This window comes from Anneissia japonica, unplaced genomic scaffold (assembly GCF_011630105.1).
Source record: "Anneissia japonica isolate Jap-2015-1 unplaced genomic scaffold, ASM1163010v1 scaffold5825_len372023_cov165, whole genome shotgun sequence".
Taxonomy (NCBI): domain Eukaryota; kingdom Metazoa; phylum Echinodermata; class Crinoidea; order Comatulida; family Comatulidae; genus Anneissia; species Anneissia japonica.
The window spans coordinates 100378-115564 of record NW_022751237.1 but is presented as its reverse complement, the minus strand read 5'-3'; the positions used below and the strand labels follow the sequence as shown (position 1 = coordinate 115564).

At 35.7% G+C, this 15187-nt stretch overlaps 1 protein-coding gene across 1 annotated transcript in view; it reads right to left on the bottom strand.

Annotated features, from left to right (window-relative positions):
- Positions 1-307: 307 nt before the first annotated feature.
- LOC117121615 (retinoic acid receptor RXR-gamma-like) overlaps positions 308-15187 on the bottom strand; it is a 16462-nt gene continuing 1582 nt past the window's right edge. The window contains exons 2-3 of the mRNA XM_033266853.1: positions 5704-6277; positions 308-4697 (exon numbers count right to left, since the gene is read on the bottom strand). Of these exons, the coding sequence (XP_033122744.1) occupies positions 4447-4697; positions 5704-6274 (822 nt within the window). The 5' untranslated portion in view covers positions 6275-6277 and the 3' untranslated portion in view covers positions 308-4446. The remainder of the gene's footprint in view (positions 4698-5703; positions 6278-15187) is intronic.

Sequence of the window (15187 nt, the reverse complement as noted above, 5' to 3'; positions counted from 1 at the left end):
TTCATTGCGAATTTAGGCTCCACACCTAAATTGTCGTACACCGGCGGACTTAAACTATCCCCCATAAAATACAGGCTTTGGTTTTATTAGGACCCGTTCACAGAGTTAACACAACTAAATTCCATATTTACGTGGCTAGGCCTATTCATGACCAGTATGTTTGGTTCCCCTTCCCATCCCCAATATAATTTTTAAAATATTTAAAACAGTGTAATATATGAGAACAATTTGTTATAAAATCACTTCTTATCCTTATTGAAAGATTAAAATTAAGGTTACAAAAAAAAGTATAAACGAACCACTGTTCTTAATTCTATTCTTTTATTCTGCATCAATTATAAATATACACTGCACTATAGCTTTTAGCAAAGATTTATCCAACCATTATTTTACAATTGTACAATAAATATAAGAGTTGTCGACACAAATTAATCTATATATGTTTATAACCAACCAGTTATTAAGCATTTGATGCAACATCATCAGAAAAAAAAATTCTAGGAAAAATTTTAAACGGATACACTACAATACGAATTGCTAAATAGGTACGGTAATCCTCTAAGGTTTGTTTACCCTTACAGCTGAGAACAGATGAGCAATTTCCTATCCATCTGCAGTTTGATTATCAGATACTGCTGTCATCATTAATGGTAGGCCTATATATTAACAAATATTCTTAAAGTACAGTACATTGATTCTAGATTTACAATACAATTTTGTTTCGTAATAATTATTTTGTCTTAGGCCTATTATGATTATGTTTTCAAAAAAATAATCGATTTACAGCATTTTAATAAGTTACGTCCAAAGTACCATATTATGTCTTCGAACGATATTTTATGTCTCGTATTGTAGATCTTGACAAGACACAATAAGCTTTAGCCTCGACCTGCTTTTCAGATTTCAAATCACATGACCATGACATAGACCTACATTTCTGAACACTTTCCTTTATAGTACAATATTACTATTTTGGTTGAGAGTGTTGGGCGTCAAGCTTTCCTTTACATTCTACAGCAAGTACACTCGCTACTGACAGGGCGAGAATGATGCTTTATAAATCAAGTCTCTTTTATGAGGCTTAGAGATTGAGAAGCATAGGGAGTGGAGTGTTTTTGGTCGTGAGAAAAATTCCTGCCTTGAGAGGAATTGAGCCCAGAACCCCGGGATTAGATGGCAAACATCTTAACCACTCAAGCTATTCAACTCCACTCAATTACAGGTTTGCACATCTTTCTACAGTACATGTAAAGTCAATGCAATAGGCCTAGTTCAACACAACCAGGTTTACAATTTCCGTCGGGCCCATTCAGTTTTTATTTATAAAGAAAATACTTAAAAACTTTGTAAAGACGTGGAAAAATGAGGGAAACTGAAACGAGTTTCGTTGAACTTTGTCTATAAACGCACTTTATGTCGAAATAAGATAGAAAAACACAATGTGTCAAAAGAAATATTCATAGATACTGTATATGATTGCAATTTTATGCATTGTATAAAAAGAATTATTCAACTATGATGATTATACATTTTTCAGGTACTAAGTTTGATAACTGAGAGATCTCTCTCTGACGTTGCTGATCAGCGCGATACGACCGCCATGTTTGATATTTATCGAGTTATTTGTCTGAATCATTGATTTTGATGGTAGCTTACCATGTTTCATCATCTGTATGACTAGGCTCTTGACCTTTCGGATTTTGAGGGTACTTATGGAGTTGAGCGTGTTTCATAAATTTTTATTTTATACCGTACTTTCTAGTTTTAGAAGTTTTTACATTCACAGCACCAGAGGGGACTACCGCCAAATAGGCTTATCGGTGATATTAAACTGATCTGTTTTCTCAAGTGGGCCGACTGACCCTAAACGTGCGGAATAACAAAAGCACACTATTCCGATTGAACTCGGTATTACTGTAGTTCCACAACGTCCCTGGTCACCCTGCATATACATTGGCCTTTATTACTTCTTTCACGTTAATAGTTAGTATTTTGATATAACGAACGATAATTGCTATATATTAAATAATCATACATAAGAGTGCCAAGCAGAACATACCTTTAATAGACCTTTCCGGAGTGTCAATCAAACTTAACAACTGACTAATCAGAACAGCGCTAGGAATACGCGCGCGTTTCACAAACACACGTGTTGTCCCACAAACGCACGTGTTCGCCTATGTTTTAACACTGTCGCCTTGTAGGACCTTAGCAACAATATCCAAGGGGCGGGGCTTAGCGGAAAGGTCCATTATTACCTCCTATGCCAATAATTCTGTGACCTTCATGAGAGGTCTTCATGAGATAGTTGCGTCCTTCCATTTTCATTCATTATGTCACACTCTAATATCACGCAAGGCTAGATGTATAGTCACGATCCGCGCTTCCCCTCATGCGATTATACCACAGAAAAATAAAAAATCATAGAGATTCCTTAATATTTAGGCCTACAACAGTGAGGATTATTTAATCGATCGCATTCTTAACGTAGCCTACATCACCGATGATTATGATCCAACAATATAGGATGATTCAAAATTACAAGTGTACTTCTTCATACTCCAATTTCTAAAAAAACTCCGCCCAAGTCGTTTCCATCGAATTCAAACAGAGGAATTCAGTTGTACAGTAGTAGTACAGTATTATGAATTGAAATTATTTAGCCGGGACGGCAAACGAAAGCAGACATAGCAAAATACTTTTTAAAAATCATTAAAAATATCAACAATTTCAGTTAAATAGAGTTTCTTTGTAGTTGATATTGTTTATTTACAGAGAACAATGATACGGTAATTAGCCTGATAGGTATACGGATGTACACCAAACTGTAACCCCGTCTTCTTTAAAAACTCCTCTACATTCTTAAGTCTTGTAACAGACATGAAATAAACACAGCTACTAATTTTGCAAAAATCAATTCCGGGATAAATGTTCAGTTCACGTTGACTTGGCTATAAATTTTGTGACGCGCAAATAACACAACAATGATAAAACCATCCTATTTAATTACGTTACACGACTTATCGGAAAAATTATTAATATTAATAATCGATCAGCATCGAATATTAACAAAGAAACAATACGAGTATTTGATTTAATCACGTTAGAGCTTAAATGTAGGCCTACGTGTACATTGTATTATTTGTCATTGTATATTAAAATATTATTTTTTAGTACTAGTTCAATGTCTAATGATTATCCAGTTTCTTCACAAAATAATTATATTACAGATAACAGAAACCGCAGCAATGCTATCAGCATCCGACTGTCATTATCTCGGCCGTGAATAACTCGTTAATGCATCGCTAAACGCGTTTATCGGAGCGTGACGCGATTATGTGTTATACCTCGTAAACAGGACACTCGGTTCAAGGTTATTCCAAGGAGGCCAGCCTCACAGAAAACGAGGAATGCAATAACATCAAGTTCCTTTTACAAATCAAGAGCTAATGGAAAACATGGAAAGCGACCAAAACATCGATACCTCATATAAAACCTGAGTTACCCTTTGTAATGCAACTGGACGCCCTAAGCGATGTCAAAATGTGATTATTTCGGAACAACTATTAACAGTAAAATCGAAATGTAGGAATAAATATGACATTACCATAAGCACAATACAGTATCTATTGCTTTTAGTCAATTTTAGAATACTGTACGTTCAATAATAAAATCATTTTCTTAATCATTAACATAATATCATGATATAAGATTAACGACATATTTTCAGTGGCGAATGTTGCTTACGACCAGTCTGACCCCTCCCCACACCACATCCCCACCCAACATTACGAAACCTACTTCCCATATAAAATCAAGTGTAATTTCGCAGATGGACATCCTCCTTTTCATTCATATTCGTGCACAGTAGGCTACTGTTTGTTTATTGCTTTTCGCGTGAAATTCAATTACACCACAATGTGTGCATTTGGAGTTGATCACATAGCATAGGCCTACATCCTTGTCCACAGCATGTTGGTAAAATCCCCTCACCACCACTTCAACTCAATAAAGAATATGTATTAGTGTTTCATTCAATTAAAATACGTTTAAATAAATTAGAAGCGTGTTTAAATAACTGAGACTGCGTTAAAACCGTGTGAAACTCGCGCACTACCGATACCTTACACATGCGCATGTCATCCGATACGTATTGCATTTTGTCGTACCTCTATCATTTCCAAATTAACTTTTATAATGTGGCAGTAATGTTCACGTAATAGGCCTACTCCTGTTATCCCGCATTAATTCAGCTACTTAATGTATACATTATCTTTTTATCCCATCCTACATTCGGCAACAGACGCAGGCCTGCAGTAAACCACCCTTAATGGATCCACCAACTCGACTGTCCTCCCCCACTGAGCGTTCTCTGTGGTGACTACTTCATCGAAACAAATGGATGATTCGACGTCTGACAGGCCAATAATAAAATCGACAGGAATCTCAGCGCATTCTATCGTCCTGCATCAGCTCAACAAGAACCGATTCCATGTCTGTATCCCCGATAAGGTGTCGAAAGAAAAGGTTCTCAAACGTTATCTTGTTAAATCCACGAACTCCGGGCAGAAGCAGAAGAAGATGGGACAACCTAAGTGAGTCGTTTGGATAACAGATTTTTTCATATTCCATCAACGTTGATTGGATAGACTCATGAATTCTCTCCACACTTGCTGTTGCCGTCAGGTCTCTCATGTCTGCAAGTGTAAAAAATGAACCGCAATTTAAACCACATTAAGTAGGCCTAGTCTTTTTAGTTTTCATTTAGTTTGGTTTGTTAGTTTCAAAGCAGTACAATATGCCAATAGAATTGTTTAGTGCAGCTCATATCGATACACCACCAATCAATATTTAATTGGTGTTTTGCAAATCCTATATTTGTGTAGGCCTATTCACCTTATGAACACCAAATCTGCTGGCTATGTACTAAATATTTATATGAATGCCACACTTTCGATACATGCATTTGGTGACGAATATGCAGTGTCGGTGCCAGTTGGGGGTCAGGGGGAATTTTCTTCCGTCGGACAATCATGGACCACTCTATCCCATCATTCGATGGCACGACGAGGTCATCGACACGACGAGTGTCAGACTAAAATAATTTGTCGTTCCTAAAGTTTAGTGTGATCGCAATGTTGTCCCGTTTTTGGTGACACGTTTAAAAGCTAAACGTGTTTAAATATATCTTAATGTGCTTAGGATCGTGACGTGTTTAGCATTAAATGTGCTTAGGTATTTGACATCATGTCAAATACCTAAGCACATCGAATGCTAAACACGTCAGAAACCTAAACACATTAGGCCGGGCCTAAACACGTTTAGCTTTTAAACGTGTCACCAAAAACGGGACAACATTGCGTGGAGCTTTGTGTTTAAATGCTCCACGCTGTTTTTACAGTGTATAATTCTTGGCCATTCTAAATCATACAATTTCTCTTCATGACCCCACCAGGGATTTTATTCTGGCCCCGTAGTTTGGTCCCTCTCCGGCCTTGTTAGACAACCCTTTTTCGGGGTTTTTTTTTTTTTTTTTTTTTTTTTTTTTTTTTTTTTGGGTTTTTTTTTTTTTTTTTTGTACAGCCACCACTGACGATGTGCATGAGTGCAGAGTATGGCGTCATCTAATCTGCTCTACAGTACAGTATACCGGTATTCTAGATTCTTTAGGCCTAATGAATTTTAATAAATAAATGTACATACTTGGATTTAATAATAGGAGCATCTTTAGAATTGCATATTCCTTTTCATCTGGCTTAATTTCCCAAAATTTACTTAATACAAATTGCAATTGTTCAACGGCCTTCTTGGTCGGTACACCCTCCATGTATGCTCTCCTACCGGGACAGTTACCTCCACCAGATTTGGAAACAATTTGATCCGAGTTACTGAGTGTTCCATCGTCTGTTTCAACAGTATAACGAAAATACGCCTGTGCCATACACAAAATAACAAGTTCCTTCCAGGCAGACGTGAACAGACTAATTTGGTCCCTAACACACAGCGATGAAAACTGCGGCAGGCCTCGGGCGAATTCCACGCAGCGCACAAGCCAATTGGCAAGTTTAGTGTTGATGAGTGAATTTGGGGTGAACGCAAGGTGAACACGTATGTACGGGCATCTACACATTTGCTGCGTTTCGATGCGTGACGAAGGCAAGGCCCTATCCTGAACCGTGTCTTCACGAAGTAAGCTTTCTAGAATTGTGTCTCTGACATTGCACGATTCGCCACCTCCATGGTCGCACTCACTTGAAGACGTTGACACCGACATTACCTGAAAATATAAAACAAATTTAACTGAATGATTTTATTTAATGGCTTAATTTTTTGCATGCCAATGTTCGCCGAGATCAAAACGGTTAGGCCTGATTACTACGTTATCAATAAAACCTAGATCAAAATATTATTTAGGGCCTATAGTTGTTATAATTTTAAGCGGAGAAGTTAACTACATTAAATATTTAAATGTATGTATTTATACAAATACCGAACACCAACCGAGAAACCGAGAATCACGCTTTAAAAAATAATAACTACAGGAATAACAATGAATTATGCCTACAGGCGGGTGAGCAGGTTCATAGATAAACTTCGCCTGGCAACCTTGCCAAGCGTGCGTCTTATCACTATCGTCGTGTACAACATAATTAATCAAGCAAAGATGATGTACAGTTTTCTACAATTAAGATATAATCACTGTATATGCAACGTAGCTTGTATCCATTATTAGATGAATTTAAAGTCTAGGTTAGAAACCACCTTAGGTCTCACTTACAATAAGAGTGAACGTTATATGAACCCTATAATTATCTTTATCATACTGATTATTGCACAGGTTCATGGCCAGTCAGTACTGTTTTCATAATTAATACGGTAGCATATCAGGGAAAATGCAAAGGGGGAATTCATTATATAAAGGGAATCACGTTGATGTTGTCTCGCAAGAATACAAAGCTAGATTGATTTAGAATCACACGCGCCTGTGTTTAAACACAAATGAACATGTGTGTTATTAAGCAATCGCCCAAACACAGCACACGCACGCACACCTTACAACATACACGCAGCAGCACGTGTACGGTTGTAAAATAAACACGTGTAATAAACACAAGCGCACACGTGTATAAACGCAAGATTCTGTAAAAGCAACACCTGCACATGATTAAATATAATTTTTTTTAATATAATGTAATAAACATATATATATATATATATATATATATATATATATATATATATTTAAACTGGAAAACAAAACATTATAATGACCACATGGAAACGCCACGTTTAAAGATATCATTGTTGAATTTAAAACAAATAAAAGCATAGGCCCTATAGCGTATTCTATTGAAAATTAAAACTTAAAAGGTAAAATACTGAAAAACAACAATGCTGCAGGAAACAATGGCTGGATCTCGTTATAAGTAATTTTTAAAACGGTAATGTGGAAAAAATCGCATGGACGTGATTCGAACCCAGGACCTTCTGCTGTCTATGCAGACGCTTAACCAACTGGGCCAGTGCTGCTTTCGTTGGAAGTTCGAATCTAGGAGTAACATATATAGGTGTACATAACAATAGGGTTTCTTCTCAACATTTAAGTATAAAAAGTACTTTATGGTGAAGATTTGTCTAGAATAGGATTTAACTCAATTGGCAAATGATCAACACGTATTTCCTTATTGGATCCTTTTCACACGCGATGTGGTTCGGAGTCTATGGCCCGGGTGTCCAAATCAAGACATGAACTGTTTTGAGTAAAGTCTATGGCGGTCAAAGCCCTTGTATACGGTCTGTGTGTCCGTATAAGTCTTGTCTTAGGAACCGGGTTGATGATGAATTTTATTTGGTTAGTCCACAGATCCTATATTCAATATTATCTGAGGTTAGTCTAACATTAGTCAAACATCCATCAAAAAAGCTTTAGTTAAATAATTTAGTTTAGTTGGTTTAGTTGTAGTTTAGTTTCATTTTAAAAGCGACCACAATGCACAAAATCAAATTTTTTTTTCTGGCTCGAACGCACCCTATGTGTATCTTCCCCTAACTACCAGCCGGTATGTCAGTGTATAGCAATGAAGTCAAAATGCTAGAATGACACCCCGGTTTAGACAAGTATAATCGTTCGTGTCGTAATGGTTTTTCTACTACTACTAAAAAATAAAAAAAAAAACTCACTTGTGGCATTTTAACTTAGCCTTAATTTATTCTTATTTTGTTCTTAATTTTCCGCAATTTCGACAGCCTCATTCTTCTAATAAAATGTGCTCTTATAAAAAAAAATGTAAGTGATGTTGCTATTAAAACGTACAACGTTACTCGTATCATGATGATCCTTTTATACAGTATACCCCGTCACGGGTTCAATGGATAGATAGCGTATACATACAGTATAATTATGGTTATACCTCTATATATGTTTTCTGTCGATGCCAAGAATAAAAATGTTGATTAATTTGTTTCAAATGCTTCTAGTTGTTTGAATCAGCTCATTTACAGTCGCTTTTAATCCACTCTTTACATCAAACTTTGCTATTATTCATTTAAAAGCAGAATTGATTTTGAATTTTTATTCGTAATGGTTACGAATTTATACAGTAGTATTTTTCATTTGGGAAACAATTTGCTTGTTTCTCCATGTCCTCCACTGGTAATTTTTTGATAGGCCCTATCGCTGTGTTCACGGACAAATATAGATTAACATGATAAAATGCCTTCAAATTAGTCTACTAGGGCGTAAGAAAGCAAATTTTTCATTCAAAGCTGGATACGGGCCTGGACAGTTTATCGACTGGTTTGTTATCGATATCACCAAGAAAATGTTGAATGCTATCCATCCAAAAAACTATTAATTCCCTTATGATTTTTTTAGACTGTTATTGACACTTGATAAACTGTTTACTGATTATTGATATCCATTAAACCGTTAGCCGTTATCGATAATTATTATATACACAAACAATTTGCTGGTTGTTATTGGTAGCCGATTAATTGTAATTAGGTGTACATACGGTACACATCTAGAAAATATTTTTTCGTTTTCACATGCGTATATTGTAGGCCTATACGTGCGTATAAAACAATTACTTCAAATACTAGAATTATTGGAATTGTATAGCTTGGTTCTCTTGTCTTTGGTATATATATATCTTAAGTATTGATGTGTACTCGCACGTGCTCTCAACGCGTTTTGCTTTGTGTTGCAGCCTGATTCGCTTTGTGCTAAGAGGAAATGAGGGTTAAGTAAAGCGTAAGATTTCAATGGAGAGGCATACAGACTAATATTACCGAATGATTGAAGAATATTTCGCATAGCACGAATTATGTAAGATTTGCATACATTGAGCTACTTTATTTTGTAAGATAGTATTGGGTCCCTGGGGGCGTCCATACAGGATTGCCTAGTGATTACGTATACGGTTACGTGAGAACGTGACTTCGCGTGGTTGTCTTGTAATTAAACACATAGGATAATAGAAACTCTCGCTCGCTCGTTGTGTTTTCGTATAATTAACGAACGTGATGAGGACGAGCCTATGTTGAATCTATCGTACTCAATAGTTTATTTTGAAATGGACAGTTAAGTCATCAAGCTAGTTAATCCAGATGCAAAACGGTAATTAACGATAATGAACATATCTACGACCTCACTTAAATCAAAATTGATTTATTGGGTTGAATAAATCAGAAATTTACACGTGTTGACAGATAAAGAGTTACATGTTTCAACCGATTGCATACGTTCTTTGTCATCAAACGTAATATTTCCGAATTATACACTGGTGAGCGAAATATGTAAATATGCATACTTTTCTTCTTTATAAATTAAAAAATAAAATTTGCATCTGAGGAATACATAGATAGGATATGCTAGGGTTCAAACACACATCGTCTGTCATTCGCGCGCGTTATGATTTACTCATCACTTATTGGCTGAGAAGGCCGATAAACTATCACGAATCACCTTTACTAACTTCAAATCTTGGAACTGCAGTTGCAGTCGACAGTCTATACTCTGAACCAATCAATTCACAAATTAAATAGCAGTTTGACCTGGCTTCTTTCCCCCGGAACGTCAAGCAATGATTTTACAGGAAATGATCCTTGTCACTATCATAACCAGAAAATTATTGGACATTTTATTCGGCGTCATTGTACGAGGAAGATGAACCTTGGTGTTACAGTCGCCAGGTAGCTTTTTGTAGCTGTGACCATAATCGAATTAAATGACATTTCCAAGATGATTAAAGAACGAAGGTTTAGCACTAAAAATGTCTAGAAACTTTCAATTATTATTAAAGTCAAACACACACTAGCTTTCGCAGCTGTGAAAAATCTAAGCTGTGTGACATGTCACTAGTTTTCCCAATAACTTGGTGCAGATTGGCATACGAATTAAATAAGCATCGCTGCAAACATTGCAAGGATGAGAAATTCTTTTATATTCACATACATGTTTCAATATCCGCTATCAAACACATGTCTAGAATCGTTGTTGGAACCTCTCTTTAGGGTGAAATGAACACATAGACCAAATGACTCTGACTAAAGTCTTTCTAAAAATGAATGTAGGTCTACATCTGAGTGTTCTACTAGCCGCGTGCCTTGATATAAGTATAGGCCTTCCAGAAGTAAAATACTGTAGTATAGTTGATGCTATAAAACTATGAGTGCGTCAATTCAGTTGAGTAGTGAACTTATTTGTCTGAACATTACATAAATTACATAATTATAGAAGGCTTATATCTCGTACTTAACAGTAGGTACTTAAATAATAATGTTTTTATTTTTTTTTATATGCTTTAAACTTTAACACAGAAGTTAGGGTGAATGAACGGGAGAACAAACTCCCTCTTTTGAGAACACATTCACATCGTGCAGGCTATATCCTCTTGTTTGGTGTTCTACTTTATACCCAAGTTCAACGAACGGTGGTGGTATATCAATGCTACGAACTCGTCAGGAATGTTGTGATTAAGAATTGCACCTTCGGGCCATTTTCCTACCTCTTCAACTATTCTGTTCCATATCAAACGACAGATTGGAAAATCGTTCGCAAAATTGACTGAAGTGAACACAAAGAGGAGAAAAAAAACCCAGCCCGTTAAGTTCAAAGAACCATGTTAAACAAGTGTGTGATATCACAAACCTCAAAAGTCAATTATTAGCTGAAGCCGGTGAAAATTGTTCTTTTTACCAGTGCCTTTTATTTCCTTGAGCTTTGCAAGTAAGCGGTTATATGAGAGTTCAAACGCAAGTTCATGTGAAGGTTTACATGTTTGTGATTAGAGTTATAGCCCACAATACTGTTCTGCATACGTTTACCACTGTCAATAATAATAAAAAGACTAGATTGAAATCATCCTCGACGAATTTTAGGTGATACTCAGGATCCGATGTTCCTCAGCGAGAAAATTTTGAAATGTCCAAAATGACCTGAAACGTGTTTTAAATTGGTCAAAACGTGATCAAGAGACTTTAAAAATAAACGCACATGTACGCGCACGTCATGACGCGCGCGCAGACAGTAATTGCACATAACGTTGACCTTTGATATGAAGTATACTTGTGTCAGTGTTCTAAACCAGTCTGCCGCTCTCTGGCGGAGGTCGATTTATGATAAATCATAGAATTTCACAAAGATTTAAAGGAAAATATGAGTGGACGATCGATCAAGGATAAGCGATATACGCTCAAATCCGTATAAAAATTATTACGTCATATATAAAAAATTAGTTTTTTAAAATTCAGATGGAAATTTAATGACGTCAAAATATCCGATCAACCAAAATGATTTATAAAATCATATCTACAAGTCATGTGCTTTCAGAATATGTAATGAAAATTGGGGGTCTCCTTTCATCCTAAGGTGCTATAACTGAAAAAAAATAAGCGTATTTAAATTTTAACGCACGCGCACGCGCACGCTATGACGCACGCACAGAAAATTAAGGTACATGACATTCAACCCTGACCTGAAGTTTATGCCCACTAAATATGATTCAGAAATGGCGAGTGGTTAGGATCATCATTAGGGTCATCAAAGTTTTGAAGAAAAAAAGATGAGGGGGTCAGAAAAATATTTATTTTGACCACATCATAATGACATCAAAATGTAAAAAGAAGTCACATATATGAAAGAGAATTGTCTCAGCTATAACATAATCAAAGTTGGGAGAAGATCGATGAAGGATAAGCGAGATACGCTCAAATGAGTATTTTAACAAATGACGTCATAGATAAAAATTCAGTTTTTGAATTCAGATGGCAATATGATGACGTCACAATGTCCGATCAGCCATTATGATCTATAAATCATATCTACAACTCATGTGCTTTAAGAATATGTAATAAAAATTGAGGGTTTACCACGCATCCTAAGGCGCTATAACTGATTAAAAATTAGGCATGATTTTGGCATATTTTCACAAACGGATTTGTATGTTCGATACGCACGTACGGAATTGCTATTGGCCCTAAAATGACTGAAAAATAACGGAAATTTGTGAATACAGTGTCAGAAACTTAAATATGTATTTTAAAAAAACGTAATTCATGGCTTCCGTACGTGCTAAGCGCGTAAAAAAATGCGCGCGCGGAACAAAAAATTTAGAAAATTTAGAAATGCTCAAAATGGCATGAAACGTGCTCTAATTTAGTCAAAAAGTGATTTTGAGAATTTTGAAATTTTAACGTACGCGTACGGGCACGTTATGACGCGCGCGCAGACGTTGATTAATACAAAAGGTTGACCCTTCAATATGAAGTATGCTTGTGATCAAGTGTCATTAAAAAATGCCTCTTGGTGAGGCATTTATGACCAATCATAACATTTCACAGGCGCGTAGATGACGCCACGTGACTGTGACGTCACCCGCAAAACTTCAGATGTACATCTATCTGCTAGCCACATAACAAGAATAGAACATGTGCCGTTTTTGAGAATAGCAGCGAACAAAAAATGGGAGAAAGAATAAAAAAGGAGAAACAAATAAATAAATAAATAAATAAGAAAAATCTTAAGAACAACAATGTGATACGCTGTAGCAGCGTATCACCTAATAATCGAATTCTTTCGAATAGGTTCAGTACAATTTACTGTAACATAGGCTTATTCAGAAGTAGCGGATTAATTCATAACACTTACCAGCCGCTGTTTGTTTTAAAAAACTACGAATGAGTACAAATGCAAAAGACGATCACGCCGTCACAACGACAACTTTACGACACTCACATGATGCTGCTACGGTAGACCAAGATTTTTTTTAACAGAAAGATTGAGCACTATTTTTTAACTTTCCAAAAAAAAACTGTCTATTGAATCTGCTAGCAGTAATTTTAGTGATGCATTTATCACTGAGATAATAGTGATACATGAAATAAAATGTACAGTATATTATCTTGCAATACAATATTATTTTGTTCTTCTTAATCCGAGTAAAATAAAACCTTACTCTCCTTCTAACATTATTTGTAAGCATTAACTTACAGAAAATAATTATCAAGTACTTCAGGTAGGTTAAGTGATTTAAAATCATATTTTACAATATTCGCATTTGCATTTGCGTTTGTTTTCTCCAACTCTGCGATTATAATTTACCTTTTGTGTTTATTTCTTTTATTTGTGTCTAAATCACGAGGTGGCCATTGATTGCGAATGTGAAACAAAACAAAAATGAGGTAATGATGACGTTGACGGTCGTGATCGTAGACCTACATCATCATTATCATCTGGGCCTATATCATCAAAATCATATATATCACCCTCACCACAATCACGTCTTCGTCGTCATTGTCATCATCATCGTTTCAAATGTACAGTATTAGTATTACTATTATTAATATTAACCATCATATCGTCGACATCGCCAAACAACGATATCGATAGGTTGATCAGTTGGCACCAAATCCAGGTCTAGGCCTATTATTTGAAGGCCAAGTCACCAACAAAATGAATGTAGGTAAGAATGGCCCGGAAAAAATGGCCCCGGTAAAAATGGCCCCAAACGAAAAAAAAAAATAAAAAGTGTTATTCATGGCTTTTTTTTGAAATATTTGAATATTTTTTGAATATTTTATCATTGAATATGTAATTTCTGCAAAAAGTAAAATGTAAATGGCAATTTATTTGATGTTAGATTCCTTTTAAAAACTAAATTATTTCAGTTTAAAAAAATGCATATAATGATTTTTTTTAAATCAGGACTGTTTTAATACAGAATTTTATTATTGGGGCCATTTTTACCTACCTGTCATTTGAGGTTATTTTTACCGGGACCATTTTTTCCGGGGCCATTTTTTTCGTGGGCCATTTTTTCCGGGGCCATTCTTACCGTACACCCAACAAAATATGTCATCACAGCTTCCATTCTATCCGTTGCGGAAGATCTCATGTCAGTTTACTGTTTGCAAGACGAAGGACGTCATGATGTTCAGTAACACGTGATGTTTAAGTCAAACAACAGAATGATATTAATACCCTACTGAGAATTAAATTGTGTTGAACAGATTTGTAGAGGAGAAACAACGCTGGAGAAATCTAATGAAAATCGTTTGCAATATGATACAAGACGACAAGCAAATGGTATCTTCTATAGCAGGAGAGAAGGGTGTATTTTGGATTACTGTTGATTTAAGTTAAAATAAAGGAAGGTCATAACTGTCAGGTTTCGCGATGTAGGATCCTTGGCTCCTCTAGCCCACACATCAACTTCAAGTAGGCCTATTGTATTGCGTACACATCAGTTTAAAAAAAATACATATCTGCTATAATTCTGGAATTATATGTTGGGCTAGTTAGAACATTATTTGCTATAGGTATATTAAAACATACTTTTTTGATGTAGTTACAGATGAACTTCAAAAACACATGCGTCAATCTAAATAGTTCTTGATGTGGTTAGCCGGTAAAAAAAAAATCTGCATTGAATAATGGAAGCTGTGTCGTTGAACTCGGAGGATAATCCAAGAATGTTTGGTCAGTCAAGTCATATGCACCCTGTCTGAGGTTCGACTCTAGAGACCGAGTCTTCAGTTGTCTCAGGACCTTTTTGAAGGGCAATGTAGGACATGTATACTGTAGTCGCTCATGAGGCGCAGAGTGTAAATTCATTATGTAACAATTATTAGGCCAATATATAATTTATAATTTATTTTATATAATATACCTGCATATATATATATA